Consider the following 16,534-nt stretch of genomic DNA (forward strand, 5'->3'; position numbering starts at 1 on the left):
TGTCTACTGTTTTAACTGTTTCATCAATCACAGAGACACCAACAACAGAGAAAGTTTGCTCACAGCTCTTGGAGTTTGCTACAGTCTCTATCTAATCTACTTGGTTCTTTGGATACTCTCTTTTAACATAAATTTGTGGCACTTCAGATTTGCAAAGCCTTTTGAAATTATTCTACTTTGTACATTTGTGACATTGCTGACCAAAAGCTAAACTCTTTTCACATTTAGGTTCATGACTGCCTCCATAACTGCAACATTTAACAATGAGGTTGAGTGCGGCATTGCCCCAGGTTTACATTTCTTTTTCAAGTTAACTTTCTGCTACACACTATCAACATTTGCACTAGCAGATACTGCAAAGATGCTTTTCTCATTCGTGAGCATATTTGTATGCTTTTCTGTAATCTCATGTATTTGACAAATCTCAATGGCTTTGCTCATTGTTAATTCACTACAGCAAAGCAAAACCTATCTCACTGCATTATTAACACCACATATGTCTTTTATTAACTCCTCTCGTAAATCACCAAATCTGCATGTTTTAGCTTTATTTCTTAAGCTGGTAATGTATACTGCAACAGTTTCACCAGGCTTTTGATTTCTTGTGTAAAATTTGTACCTTTCCATCGTAATATTAATTTGAGGATTACACATTTCTCAGCCTGTATCATAATATAGCAGTTCTCTCCCTCCCCTGCATACACAAATGAACGTTCTCGCTCAATGGCCTCTGAGCCAGCTAAATGGAGAAGTATAAATGCTTTTGTACATGTATCTTTATCAGAAAAGGCAGCCTGTATGAAAATATAATATTCTTGCTCAAACACTCGCCAGTTCTCTGCAATATTATTATCAAACACCAGCAGTTTAGGTCTACAAAATCCCTCTGTCATAACAACAAAATTGCTTTTAAACATAAGCATAGACCTGGTACTTGTAATTATGCTCAAGTGCACAACAATCTCTCCAAAAATGCTGTATTTTAACACTGCAAATACCACGAACACTACAGCCACTTTGAAAAATCTTAGTTACTGTGAAAAACTCGTACACCGCAAATAATTCAGACATTATAGCCTTTTTGAACATTTTAAACACTTCGGAGATTATTTCAAAAACTTTTATCATTATGTCGCTATTTTGGACATTTCGAATATCTCAGAATTATTTTGAGCACTTTGAATGCTTTGTCATGTCTGGTGACTGAAAATCATTTAAAACGAATTTAAGTACCTTTGAAAAAACCACTGACCTGTTTGTGAGTTCGCTGCTGCATATTACTCCACTTCTAACTGCATGCCTCATGGTTTGCAAGCTGCTTCAACTTCTGATCCCATTCTGAAACCATGTCTCATGTCTCGTGTATTCAAATTAGACACTGAGGCATGGAATGTGTTCAAGTCATTTACTGTACACAGACACACCAGGAGCTGTAACTGGAACATATACTTAGAGCTTCATAAGCTTACTGACTGACTTGTTACGTCTAACACACACACATGTGCATTTCCATTCAAGCTTACATTCACACTGACTGACTACACAAAATGGCACTTATCTCACATATGCCCAGTAACATCTGCATATGCTATCTAGCTATAGTGGCTAACTAGGTTCAATATACTCACTGATCTACAGCACTCATGTTTCACTTAATAAAAAAAAAATTCCTTCTTTTTAAACTGTAGCAAACTGCTTGCTACAAATGTAGCAAACAGTTGCTACAATTTATACCTTGCCTGCACGGAGTGCTACAGCACGCATATTTTTATTTAAAAAAATCATGCACTTCGTTGACGAAGAACACAGTAATTAGCTAGGCTGCCATGTAGTGGCAATAACATCCCATTTAGAAGTTATAGTAGTTTGCTAAACTCAGAGCCATCGCCTCTACATCCATACATATGTAAACTTTACATAAAATGTGTTACGCTGCACAGCAACCATTACACAGCACTACTATCCCCTCTCTTTTTTTCACTGGGAACATTCCAACCACTAGAAGCATATATGTCACATACCTTGTACAAAAACAATACAAGATAATAAGGGCAAATTAAATCTGCTATTACTGCCAAAATAAGTATTATCCTCATTCACTGTTAAACCAGTATAAAGAGACACTATCTTTTTTTTTCCCCCAAAATCTCTTTATTTCAATTTTCTTTTTTCAAATACTAACAACAATACAGTAACTCAAAAACACAAATAAATAATACGAATACCTATCTAAAGAAAACAGACAACAATCTCGTTCCGAGAAAATTATACAAATATATATATATATATATATATATATATATATATATATATATATATACACACACACAATATTTACACAAGAAGTCACTACATCGTCAAGTAAAGTATGAGAATTCTTCTTTACTAAAAATGTAAGAGCTAAAAACTTAGCATAAACAGTTACTGGAAGCTTACTGCATACTGTCATTGGTGAGGAAGCAATATCGAGCATTAACAGCTTTTCTCATTGTCCATGCTTTGGCTTCAGTCACATTTTTTTACCATTATGTAGAGCTGCATACATCACTCTGCCTAACAGGATAGTTTTTATTTCATTGTGATGCACTCCAGATTTCTGTGCATTGTTTTGAGATGAAAGTAGTAAGGAGACATAACCTTAGCCTTACAGCCTTAAATTACTTCTGTTCACAAAAGCAACCACTCTAAATGTACACCACCTATGTGCTCATTGCCCAGCACCCATATGGAGCTGTGCCTTGGCTAACAGAATATATCACTGCACTTGTGCATAAAAAGGACAAAGCTTGAAAAGATTACTGCCCCAACAAAAATGCTGGCTATGCATGAAAATAACCCAAATGCATGGTGACACTGCATCTGACGACTGGTAACCTAGGAAAAAATCCAGCCTTGCTCATTTCCCAAAACACCACCACCAAATGAAACTGCTGAGAAATGTAACGGACATTATCTACATTCAGCACAATCTTGCCCTCCCCCTCTCCTTGTAATCTACAGCCCCAATGCTCCTAATGCCCAATCTCCATTCTCTTCCATCACAGATGTAGCTGCGTATTCTGAAGCCCTGTGCTGTTCCCAGATCTGGTATCATTCCCTAAACTTCATTTGTGAGTGTCAGTACTGTTCTGCCAATCAATCGGTTTCTGCAAATTGTGTCCCCTAAGACCCTGCACCTTGGTGACTACCCCCTTTGTCCCCCCATGCCTTTGTCTTCCCTTATCTTCTGTTCCATCCCCAAGGACCTTGCTTATAAAATCCCAAAACACTGAAATCTAAGTGGGTACTGAATTCTGGCCAATATTTTACCCTTTTAAGCTATAAACTGTCTCCAAATTTTAATGCGTTAACTTTGAAGATGTGGTGTAATGGAGTGATTAAGTCATCAAGGTGCAAAGCTGGATGGAGACTTTGGAACCAAGTCAAACAGCCATACCTCTCAACAGAATTCTGGACAAAGCCAAAAATAATTGGGTGGGGGGGCAAACCAGGGACAATGTTTAATATTAGGTGTTGTTAAATCAACATGCATTTTCTGAATAATAGGGAGTATGAAACTCTTATGTCTGGCATTACTGACCGTTTAAAATCGCAGTAATTTACATGAAAATCAACAATTTTGCAAGAGATGGAAAACAAAGAGGCCAAATCAGGGACATCTTTTAAAATCAGGGATAGTTGAGAGGGATGCCACACAGGTCCTGCTAGTGTGCTGCCTGAAAAAGTTATCTGGTCTATGCTTGCTACCAGTTCACATCTGGAAACACATTTCATAGCATTTTTAAGAAGTTAAGTCCTTACAGTGTGAAAAAAATAATTAATGCTACACTGTTTGCAGTAAATGTCACCAATACATAATTATATAACCTCAACAGTGGTCAAGTGCAAACAGAAGATGTTAAGTTTACCTTGCTCCCTACAGATTTCCTTACCCTGATTCCTATCTCCTATCCAGATGGGTTGCTAGTTAGAAAATATGTTAGGAACCTTCCACACTCAGCAGTAAAGTATATCAGCACAAGCTGACTCACTATAGAACTGCAATATGAAAGCCTAAATATTACCAAATGAGGTCTTCAGAGAAAGTGCCTGATTTCCATAATCAGGTATCCAGTTGGCAAACTCAATATTTTTCTCAAAATACACTTAAAATCTCACCTATTAAGCTCTCCAGATACGCTGGAGTCATACCTCAAATCTTAAATCCTAGAACACATGCTACCACTATAGTTTAATTTGCTTCTTTACAAAAATTTAGCAGTTAGCTACTACTCAATGTAGACACACAATGGGCAGCTGAATAGGTTCACATCTGTTTTCTACATAGTGTGCATGCCTCCATGGTATATGCATGTGCTGTAGTATAAAGGTCTCCCACACATCCAACATATGAGGGATGTAAATCCACACTTATGAAGTATGTTGTACAAGCTGTCATAATGAAAGTAATAAAAAAGTGGCCAAAACAGGGCAAACCTGACTGAAGCACAACTGCTATGCAAAGAACATCTAATTTTATGTTTAAACAGTTACAACCGTAGTGTACATAAGGGTTACTCATTCTGTTGTACAAATTTAATCTATGGGTAACTATCTCACTCCCATTTCTGTATCTTGTAAAGATGGGAACATAAAATATATCGGACTTCTCTGCTGTTTACCATTTCAGGTACCAGTTTCAGTAAATATCACTCTTGCAGATAAAGATCACAATACTTGCAGACAATGCGCTGTTCACATGATGACACCATACTGTACACATCCATAAGAACATCAATGGAAATGCAAACTGCAACAAAACATACATGGCTTTTCAGTACCATAAGTTCAGCACCACTGACACCTCAGATTCCACCATGCTGAACAGAATAGAACCATGACGCTAAGATGAAACACAAGCTTACACTACTACTGCTGCTTATACTACTAGCTAGCAGAGCACTCACTAAGACATGGAAAGGAGCATTACCTAATCTAGTACAACCAGAAGACACACACACACCTGATTACAGCCATCTAAACTTTTGTACTCAGTGACAGAAACCAAGACAGCATTTGTCAACAAAGGTGTAGCCAGGATTTTTGAAACTGTACACAAACTTTCAAGATATACTTCCTCCCCACCTCTACCCCATACAGTGCATGTTCCTAAGCAGTACATCTTTTCAAAACTGGAAAAAAAAATGTAGCCTGCCATTCTAAAAAAAAAAATCTGTTTAGCAAACCTTGTAATTTAATAATATAGAACATTATAAATATGCAACTTTTAATATCTGGAATCTGGAACTGTACATGCACAACCTTAAAAACAGATGCATGACCATTTGCTCACTATAACTATAGCTTTCTCACTCTTGACTTCACTAGCACCTCCATACCTTAGCAAGCAGTAATAGCCTAACATCAAAAGAAGCTCTCACTTTATTTAATATCATACTACTACTGTATGGACTTCTACGTCTTCAGCCAACACTATTTATTTTCCTCTCTCGTGTCCTTCCATAACATCCTTGTCTCTCTAACTATAATCAACTCTCTCTACATGTCCTTAATTTTCCCTCCTAGTCATTACTCCTCCACATCTCATTCTATTATATTCCTTTGACTATTTTGGCAGCAGGATACACCATTAGTTTTTACCTCCATGCATTACTGAAATATAGTCAATATTTTGAATGACTATGCATTAGTTTACTCAACACAACCTATCCACTTCTGCAGTGTGTGCCTTTCTACTTGCAGCCATACCTCTCAACTGTACAGATTTTTGCCTCATATTTTTGGTCTGTTTTTCATAAAATTGCAGTTTTCAGGCAAACTAGTGGCAAATCATTAAAGGTTGAAGTTAGAAAATAATGACAGACATTTGAGTTTCAGACTGCATACCCTTCAGAAAATTCATGTTAATGCAAAACCTGTTAACTTTCAAAGTATGTAAGAACAATATTTAAAAACTGTCCCTATTTTTGTGACTTTGTCCTACTTTTATATATAGCTTTGCCCAGATTTCTTGGTCTAAGAAGTTGAGAGGTATGCTTGCAGTACATATTGCATTCCTGATAGCAATTTATCCTAATGATATTTGTGTAAACGTATTTCAATCTGTTTGTGTTTTGATCTGTTGTGGGGACTTTCTCCCAGAGTAAATAGCTACTTATCAGCTACTGTAAAATGTTTTTATGTTTGTTTTTGTGTCTTTATCCCAAACTCATCGTGAAATATTTAATCTGTTTTGGGGCTTTTTCTTCCCCTCGAATATAATTCCTTAACACCTTTTTACATGTTTTTGAATCTGTTGTGGAACTTTTCTCCCTGGGCTTCTGTTGAAAATGGTCCATTGACTTGGCTGGACTTTCCCGGTTATCAAAGGACAAATAAAATAAAATAAATTAAATCAGTTCTAGAATATTTTGCTGCACAAAATACAGAAATGATTCCCCTAAAACACATATAGTGGTTTATCTGACATATGCCTGTCCACACTCTTGTAAATCAACAAATCGGTTTTACTGCCAGTGGTCTAAATGAGGGCCATACTTAACTAATCAGACAATCAGCGTTGGCATCAACCCCGTTTTTCCCCATTTTGTACATGGATTCTGGGTGTCACACCATCAGTGACAATAATGCCAATATTTACAGTGCTGGGTGGCTAAACAAAGCTTCCCTTTCTGCAAACACATTTTTAAATCCATACAACAGATGAAGAACAGCTAAGTGAATAAATAAAAGTTAAACTACACATTCCCACAAATATATGGTATACTTCAACAATTGCAAGTGACAGTGTTGGGCCAGCTGATCTTTTTAACTTGAAAAGCAGGAAAAAAGTTCATTAACAGAATTATATCACAATATAGTCTAATTACCATTCAAAATGCCATATCAAAAATATTTTTATTTATTTTGCATTTAATTACCAGAAAAGTCCAACTGGGGTGCCCTTTTCACCGGAGGCCTGGGGAGAAAAGCTCCACATACAAAAAAGTGGAACCACATCTCCTAGATCTACAAACTGCATACTTTACTTGAAAATGATTTAAACATACAGGAGTTATACAGAGCTCTTAGTAGACTTTACAGTAAAATGAAAAAGTAACTGCCAGAAAAGTCTTAAGAAATATATAAATGTGGAAACACTGCAACCTAAAACCTAAAAGCCGTCAAGTTAGGCGCTACATGGGACCAGATGCCTACATTTGAATGCTGACAATACATTACATTATTAAGTGTTTCATTCAGGCCTTCCCAGCTACCTTTCTGATTCTCCCTAAACATTGCATAGTTCGTCTCTGCCCACTTGCAGTCTGGCCGAAGGAGATGATCCAAACATCCCACTAAAGCATACATAGCAAGCTTGTATCTGACATGTTAAATGAAGAGTGTCAATGTACTCAAGGCAGAAAGGGGTTTGTTGTCAGACTCTATGTGCATACCAGTGCAGCTGTTTTGCGTCAACATGGTGCTGCATTCTTTTAATCTGGTTTGCATGTTTGTCATTATTACACACAAACATAGCCACATCTGGTGAATCCTTGGGAACCACATTTTGGACTGTGTGCCCTCAAGGTGGTAATTGCAGAGAAAGTATAAGGTTGCATGCTCACACTGTTGGAGCTGGATATGTTCCCCATTGCCTAAACCCAGCGGGCAGGTGACAACCACCTTTGTCTTTCTGTTCCAATAAGATGTGCCTTCTGTGTGCTGTCTATTTACACTCCTCACTACTCCAGTTTCCCTTCTAAACCTAAACACAGTCAGCCATTAATCTTACCGCTGTTCTGACTGGGCAGGCTGTTTGCGCACGCAAAGAATAAATGCTCAATTTCTATCCCACTCCATTCTTAAAGTCAAAATCTGAACTAGGAAAGGAAATTGAACTGCTTGCCTTTATGTAAATATAGCAGAGGTTTGGTATCCCTCACTACACATCAATACTTCAAGTACTTGTACATACTAGGGTGGGGATGGAGTGCAAAAGAAAACAACTCGCTCACTTTAGCATGTGAATGTGAGAAAGTTAAGTAATGTGATGTTGCCACTCTAGAACATCTATGTACAACTGTGGTACATTCAAAAACGCATTCTAAACTTGGAGCCAAAATGGGCAGTGTGCAAGTGTGCTCAGTTGAATAAACATGATAGAAGTATGGTAACTTCATTTTCACAAAAAGATTCAGGAATTCAAATTACAAGCAGCTCTGACACCTATGTCAGCCAGCAGTCAGGTATTTGCCATGACTTGTTTAACAAAAGGGCTCAAGTTTTTTTTTTTTCCTCAGACCACAGGGTTACCCATTAACAAAACAAACACAGTGGCTTGGCATTTACTGCACAAAAGAAACACAACGTACAAACCTTTACTGAACTGCTTCCTTCCCTTCCAGAAATGTCTGGCATGACATACTGTAACATAAGGCAAGAATGTTCAGTACTGTCACTTAGCCTGCTTGCCAGTTACCAATCCAAAAAAGAACAGGAGCGAAACGGCTGATGGGAAAACACATGGGCTGAGTTCCATACATCCCCAAAACAAGGAAAATATTACTTATTTACTTTTGATGTAAACAACTGGATAGTGACACAAGGACATACTAACAATGCTAACAATCGGTGTCCTTCATTTTACAGCTGAGGCCAGAAATGTGAAAAAGCTCTACTCCTTTATGTTACAAATAGAAATTATTTTTGTTGTTCTGGAAGCATGGTTCGATAATGTATATGTACAACCTATAACTAGTTGTATGGCAACTTAATGTAAATAAACCCACTGATCAAAGTAACAGAAGGGCAAAGTAACTCTTTACTAAACATAAAATATACAAGACTATAAATCTAAACCTAAATAATCATATTTTGCCTGTTACTGGTCAGCATGTTATTTTTCAATAACATTTTTATAAACTGAAATTTTAATTTTAAATCTGTATTCAGTGTTGCATGTAGCCTGCCAAAATTCTAGATTTATTTCTATTTTCTTTGGTAACAAAGCAACAGTACAAGAAAACAGAAAAGTGCTACACTAGCCCGGCAGCAAGTAATTTCACATTCTTCTATCCAGTACCAGACCACCCCCAGAAGTTTATCTTAAACAGATGCACAGTGTGATTGGTCTCTAAATGTACTACTCCCTATTTAAGCACATGCTTATGTACACTGTGTAAATCTGCTGCAAACTACCAAAACACATTTCTACACTTGGGTGTTAGAAACAAAATATTATTCCATTTATTCATGAAATTATGAAAAAAGTGTATTTACTTGGGGGAATGCTCCATTAGAGACTGCAATGTACTTTAAAACAGCTAGACAGAAACACCATCATGGAAATAATGTCTACTTTCCCTTATCAAGGGTACAGCAAGCACTTACAACTCTTGCTGGCATATGGCACCCAAACAGGGCAAGTTAACAGTGGATTTTTTGCAAATGGGTATCATGCACAAGTAATCTGCTTTACTGTCCATTTCCCTTGTCATGCTTTTATGTAATAAACAGAATTAGAAAATATGTGTTAGTATGCTTTTTTTCTAAGAGGAAATTAAGCATAGTAAACATTACATTCCTTGCAGAAAAAAATACAAAATTCCAAATGATTTACATATCGAAAGCATTCAGTGAAATGTTTGTTTTTTTCAGTTATTTTAACAAACACAATAAAAGCAGAAACACACACACACACATATATATATATATATATATATATATATATATATATATATATATATATACATACATACATCTTGCTTGAATATATGCAAGTTTAATAGTCAAGAATACATTGAAAGCACACAAATGAGGCAACTGCCGACAAAAACACTGCCTTTTACTCTGCTTGACTTGTTAATGAACTCATGTATATTTAACAACCTTCATAAACAAAAAGTATGTCCTTACCTATTTGATCTTCTGGGATTAATGACTCAATTGGGGGATCTAGTTCTGAACTCTGGGCCAAGTAGTTCTTCACCTGTGTCATAAACTGCCTAATTGTCTGCAACATGTCATTGCTGGATACATGGCATTCCTTGTTTTCTTGAAGAAAGCTTATATAATCCTGCACAAGGCAGCCAAAGTAAGTGCGCTTGTCCCGTGACAGTTCAGTGATCTTCTTTACCATCCTTTTCTCAGGCGTCATGAAGGTACTGAAGACAACACTCACTTTACGAAACTGGGTTTTGACAATCTGGGGAATGACAAAAGAACTACTTCTTTTCTTTGTTTTCAAGGGGGGTGCCATGCTCTCCTGGTCACTTTCTTCTTCAATTTCTTCCTGGCTACTGTTTGTGTCCACCTCATGGTTAAATAAACTTCCACTACGGTCAAAATCCAGAGAGTCAGAAGATGAAGTTGAAATGCTCATGTTGCTTAATCTCTCTCCTCTTCCATTTTCTTGCATGACTGACACAGAGTTTGTAGTTAAACCCTTGCTGACTAAAGTTTGTTCTTTTGCAGCAACGCCTTGATTTTCAGCAGTTACTGGCAGGGATGTGTAATTAGAGCTGGCTTCTTCTGAAGTTCTCAAGTTACTTACTTCTTCTCTACAGCTGTCAGTTTTTGCACGGGGACGACGAGGTGGAGGTATAGGGGCAGGTTTCTTTACAGGCATGCTTAAACTGCCCTGCTTAGGAAGGATGCCTCTCTCTGGTATACTTTCTTCTTTCTTGCTGTCCTGAAGCTGTAAGCCGCTGTTTAAAGAAGGTGGTGGGGGTCTAGGAGGGGGTGATCGAGGTATCCCAGTATTACTGCTTTCTTCATTTCTTGAACCTTGTTTTTTCACATTTCCACTAATATCCTGACTATGCACTTCTAGGAAGAGAGGATTTATAAAGCACAATGCCCCATTGGTCTGGCTACACTCCAGTTCTGAAGGCGTACGAGTTCTTAGAGAATGTACTCCGTTTATGGCAGACAGATGTCCTGAAACCATACCCACAGAGTCAGAAGGGACACATCCAAGAGAATACAGATTAGTTTTGCTTCTATAATTGGTTGGTGAGCTCCAAAACTCTGCAAAAGAACAAAAACAAAAATAAAAGCCTTACTGACAGTTGTTATATTGTTTTTTTTTTCTTTTTTTATCAGTTCCCCTGACTCACAGTAAAATATCTGTTGCAAGTACACGTGTAAAACATACCATGATGTAACCAGTTAGAAATGAAAGAAACTAGCTAGTCTGGTGTTATTTATAATCATGTCTTACTTATTATACTAAAACTCCTAAGAAAGCCAGGTAAGATTACACAGATGCAAAATTATGTTTTCACATCATATTGCATAAATAAAAACTTGCATCTTCTTTGTTCTGACAGAAAGTTTATTCTTGTGACTGAAATACATGAAGCTTTTAAGTCTGGCAATCTGAATTTTGTTCTATATGTACACACACACACACAAACAGTGCAAAAGCACATAAATCACTTTCTCAGCTACTGCAAAACCACAAGATGCTACACTCACCCACAAAGGTCAGCAACCCATGTAACCAGCCCAGAGTTTACTCAACTCCTACACCACTAGCACAGATGGCAGCTTGTGAAATACTGCATTACCATGTCCAGTTCTGATAACTTCCCTAAACCAAATTTACTGATGCACATAGTTACTGTCTCTTTGGTGACAACACATGATATGCACGTGCTGTGGAAGGCAGTACTTGGCTAGTAAATTCAGATGTGTATATCTAAAAAGCAGAGCTCCAATCACAAGCTGCACGTAGAACGTTTGGTTTCTGAGCAAAGAACAAGAACTTTATACATACAACACTTATTAGACTGGTACTGATGTGAAAATGTGTGGTACTGGCTAATTTCTATGCCTTCACCCACACACATTTATTACACATTTTGTCACCCATTCACAGCCTGGAAACTGTACATATTATTTTACTGAAAGAAGAGGAATGCACATGTTTTCCTCTGTTTCCCTATAGTGCATGAAGATCTTTTATCTACACTTGGGCACCTGCATAACAGGGCAGCACCAGTGCCAAGATCACAGCCCTGTTAAACCTGTCAACTGATGGATGGTACATGCCATCATAAAACCCTGCTTGTGCTCACATGTCATATGACTGTAGCACCAACCAGAGACAAGAAAGTACAGTTGTGTACACTTACCATAAATGTAGATGTTTGAGTGTATTCACTGTTGCAGTCATCACATTTGGGTTATCCCTGCCAGGGTAGCCCTTGGCCGGCCCGAATACCAGAGACTTGGAATTTCTGCGTCGGTTGCTGTCGCTTGAGGACTGACGTCAGGTCGTCAGTGGTATAAAGTAAGGCAGCCGATGCCATTACATCAGTTTTTTTTGTGCTAACCTGTCAGGAACCCCCAAAGTAGGAGGCCAGGTTCTGGTGGAAGAACCTCACTAGTGGAAAATAAATACCAATTTGTCCCTTGTAAGGAAAGGAGAACAACAAGGAAGAATGGTAACAAAAGGAGAAAGAGAAAAAAGGGGGCTAGAGGGGGGGAAACCAGGACTGCAACAGTGAATACACTCAAACATCTACATTTATGGTGTGTACACAACTGTACTATGTTCATGTTTCACTGTTGCAGTCATCACATTTGGATTGATTCCCAACGCTGAGGAAATGGTGGAAGCAATCAAGGTAGCTAGGGGCTGGCTAGGATACCCTGCAAGACTGTAGAGGCAAACCCTGCCTTGGATTTGGAGAAGAGAGGCGGGTGGTAATGCTTGGTAAAACTGTGAACAGATGTCCAGGTGGCAGCCTCCAGGATGTCCCTGGTGGGGACTCCTCTGAGGAAAGCTACAGAGGTGGAGGCTGCTCTGGTGGAGTGTGTCCTGACCCCCTTGGGGGGAGGCTTACCATGCTGTTTGTAGCAGAAATGGATGCAGTGTGCTATCCACTTGGAAATGGTTTGTTTGGAGATGGCTTTGCCTTCTGTCCCTGTAGCAAAGCTAACCAGCAACTTATCAGACTTTCTGAAGGATTTAGTCCTGTCCAGATAGTATCTGAGCTGTCTTTGCACATCTAGAGAGTGAAGAATCCTTCCCCCCTTTTTCTGGGGATTAGGAAAGAAGGTGGGCAAATGAATGGATTAGTTGAGAGCCACAATGGACACCACCTTGGGCATGAAGGATGGGTTAGTTCTGAGGGAAACCCAGTCTGCATGGAAGATGATGAAGGCTTCCACAGCCATGAGTGCTTGCAGTTCAGAGACTCTTCTGATTGAAGTGATGGCCAGAAGGAATGCTGTCTTCGAGGAGAGAATTTTTAGCTCTGCATAAGAAGCTGGTTCGAAAGGAGGCAGGGTGAGCTTTTCCAAGACAAAGTTAAGGTCCCAAGCTGGTGTTGGTGCCCTTCTAGGGGGGCCTCAAGTTGCTAGCCCCTCTGAGGAACTGTCTGATCAAAGAGTGTGAGAAAAAGGGGCTGCTCAGTCAGAAAATGAGCAGAAATAGCACAGACATGAATTTTTATAGAGGAGAAAGAGAGACCACTGTGTAGTAGGTCAGCTAAGTAATCCAGGATGTGAGAGATGGAGGGCTGTGCCATATTGGCCCCTTAGCCTGGATCCAGATGCAGAACCTTTTCCATTTATCTGCATAAGACTTTCTGGTGCTAGGGTGTCTGCCCTCAAGGATAACATCCAGAACCAGTTTACTGAGGATGGCAGACTGGTTCGGGGTTAGGGAATAAGCCAAGCTGCCAAACTGAGTGTCTGCAATTGGGGATGCATGAATTCCCCTTCCCTCTGGGTTAGGAGGTTTGGAATATGAGGAAGATGCCATGGAGGCAGCGGGGACAGGCTGCGCAGCAAGGGGCTCCAGTGTTGCTGGGGCCAGTCTGCAGCTATAAGAATGGTCCTTGGTTTTTCCTCCCTTATTTTGAGCAGTACCCTGGGGATGAGAGGTAGGGGAGGAAAGGCATAGACCGAGAGGATAGACTGAGAGGTTGACCCATGGGAAGGACAGGACATCCACTTTCCAAGCCATGCAGTGATACTCCCTGGTGCAGAATTTGCTGAGCTGATGGTTGGTGTGGGAGGCAAAGAGGACGACCTTCGGGGTTCCCCATTTCTAAGTTTTTAGGGTGAAGGTACTTCTGTTGAGCTGCCACTCGTGTGGGTCCAGAAGGTTTCTGCTTAATTAGTCTTACAGGGATTTGAGAGAGCCTGGTAGGTATTGTGCTAACAGGTGTAGTTGCATGGAAGAGGCTGTGAGCCAAAGGGTCATGGCCAGCCTGCATAGAGGGTAGGAGTGAGTCCCTCCCTGCTGGCTGATAGTTTGTTTTGATCAGGAGAACCCCTGGAGAGAGAAGGGGTTTGAAAGCTATCAATGCCTGCTGCACAGCCATCATCTCCTTTTGACTGATGTGCAAGGGGATTTGCTGTGGACTCCATTGGCCCTGTATGCACCTGCTGTCCAGGTGTACACCCCAAGCATAGTCTGATGCATCTTTGGTGAGGGTCTGACCAGCAGAGAGCGTGGAGAAGGGCAGTCCCCTGTTGTGGGAGTACGCTGTTGCCCACCAAAGAAATTCCTTTCTGAGGCAAGGAATAATAGGCAGAAGAGTTTCCAGATCTTAAGAGTGTTGACACCAAAGGCACTTTAGGTACCATTGAAGTTTCATCATATGCAGTCTGGCATATGGAATGAGGAGTATGCAAGATGCCATGAATCCCAGAGCTTGCAGGATTTTCCTTGCAGAAAGCTGGGGCCTGGTGGCCAGTTGAGAGAAGTAGGCTGTCAGGAAAATTTGTTTCTTTGGTGTAAGGTATGCCATCTTGGATGCTGCCTCCAGACTTGCTCCCAGGAAGAATATCCTTTGGGTAGGCACCTGTTTTGATTTATTTTCATTGACTGTGTACCCTAGGGAGGTTAGTAGGGTCTTTACAAAGGCCAGGTGCTTGAGCAGCTTTTCCTGGCTGTCTGCATGAATAAGGCAGTCAGTAGGGGTAAATCTGAATATTTCTTTGTCTGCAAAAGGCAATGGCAGGAGCCAGGCATTTTGTGAAAACTCTGGGAGCAGTAGATAAGCCAAAGGGAAGCGCAGAGAACTGAAAGTGTTGCGATCCTGCCCTGAATTGGAGATATTTCCTGCAAGATTCCCTGTGGAGGTAGGCCTCTTTTAGATCCAGGGTAGCTAGACACGCATCTTTGGACAGCATGGGTAGAAGCTGCTGGAGAGTGAGCATTTTGAATTTTGGGATCACCAGGAAGGTGTTTAGAATGGATAGATCGAGGATGGGGAGCCAGGTGCCATCTTTTCTGGGCACCAGAAAAAGTCTGGAGTAGAAGCCTTGGCCCATCTGTTCTGCAGGAACGTGCTCTACTGCCCTCAAAGGGAGCAGGGAATGGATTTGCTTTTGAGCCTCTTCCCACTGATTTGGTGGTAGATCTCAGAACCCTTTTGGGGTTGGAAGGGTGTGGAAGGAGAATTTGTATCCCTGAAACACAATGTTCAGAACCCACTGGTCCTTGGTAATGGTGGCCCAGATGCTTGAGTGAAAGGAGAGTTTTCCTCCTAGGGGTAAGTGAAGGTGGGCAGAGGGGAGGTTGGCAGGAGGTGAATTTCTGCGTCGGTTGTGAGTCATTGTGAGTTCTTACCATAAGAGGGTGGCTTAGAACTCCCTGGTTTTGAAGTGGAGGTAGTCCACTGCTTAGATCTCTGCATTCCCTGGGGCTGCTGTCTGGGGGGGGGGGGGGGGCTGTTTCCACGGGACCTAGGGTGGGCCTGTTTACCCAGAGCAGGAAAGGACCAGTGCTTGGAGGGAAAATGCCTGCTGAACCTAGGGGGCTGGACCTGTAAGAAATATTTAACTGTTTGCACAGATTTTGCTTTTTCTTCCACCTTTTTTAAGACCTCTTCTGCCTTAGTGCCAAATAAGTTATCTTTGTGCAAGGGGGCATCCAACAATTTAGATTTGACATGGTCTGGCAGGGGTTGTTCCTTAAGCCATGCATGTCTTCTAATGACAGATCCAGTGACTGCTGCCCTGCAAGAAGCTTCTAGGGCGTCAAAACCACAGTGCAAAGTGTGTTTAGTTATTGACTTGCAGAATGCATTAAGTCTTGTAAATCTTTACATTCTGCCCAAACAGGAAAGGAAGACATTTTTTGTTTAAGGAGTTCCAAGGTATGTTGCTGACATTTAAGCATACGGAACTGACAATTTAGTGCCCTGATAGCAAGAGTAGCTGAGGTGTATACTTTTTTTACCCTATCTGTCCAATGCTCGGGAATCCCTGTCTGAGGGTGTGGGATTCTTAGCAGAGGTTGCTTTAATCCCTTTTGGCCCTTGAGAAATGACCTCAGGATCAGCTGTTGGATTTTTAAAAGGATATTTGTGTGAGTCAGGGACTCTGTAGTACCTGTCTGGTTTTCTGGTAGCAGTAGGTAGGGCATCAGGAGTCAAGCTGGATTCAAGGAAAACATCATCCACCACATCCAGGACTGGGGGGATGGCCAAGGGTCAGTGTTGTGGAAGACCTAGGAATTCCCTGAGTCTCTTTTTAGACTGAGGGTAGTCCTGACTCCCCCATTGGAAATGCTCCCTTAAAGTATGCA

The 16,534-nt window shown here is 40.3% G+C and overlaps 1 protein-coding gene across 7 annotated transcripts in view; it reads right to left on the reverse strand.

Moving 5' to 3' along the window:
* RIN2 (Ras and Rab interactor 2) overlaps positions 1–16,534 on the reverse strand; it is a 491,380-nt gene that overhangs the window by 112,783 nt on the left and 362,063 nt on the right. For all 7 annotated transcript variants that reach the window (XM_044057036.1, XM_044057028.1, XM_044057062.1 and 4 more), the window contains exon 7: positions 9,898–11,010. In XM_044057036.1, the coding sequence (XP_043912971.1) occupies positions 9,898–11,010 (1,113 nt within the window). The remainder of the gene's footprint in view (positions 1–9,897; positions 11,011–16,534) is intronic.

This window comes from Protopterus annectens, chromosome 1.part2 (genome assembly GCF_019279795.1).
Source record: "Protopterus annectens isolate FY-2018-M chromosome 1.part2, PAN1.0, whole genome shotgun sequence".
Taxonomy (NCBI): Eukaryota; Metazoa; Chordata; order Ceratodontiformes; family Protopteridae; genus Protopterus; species Protopterus annectens.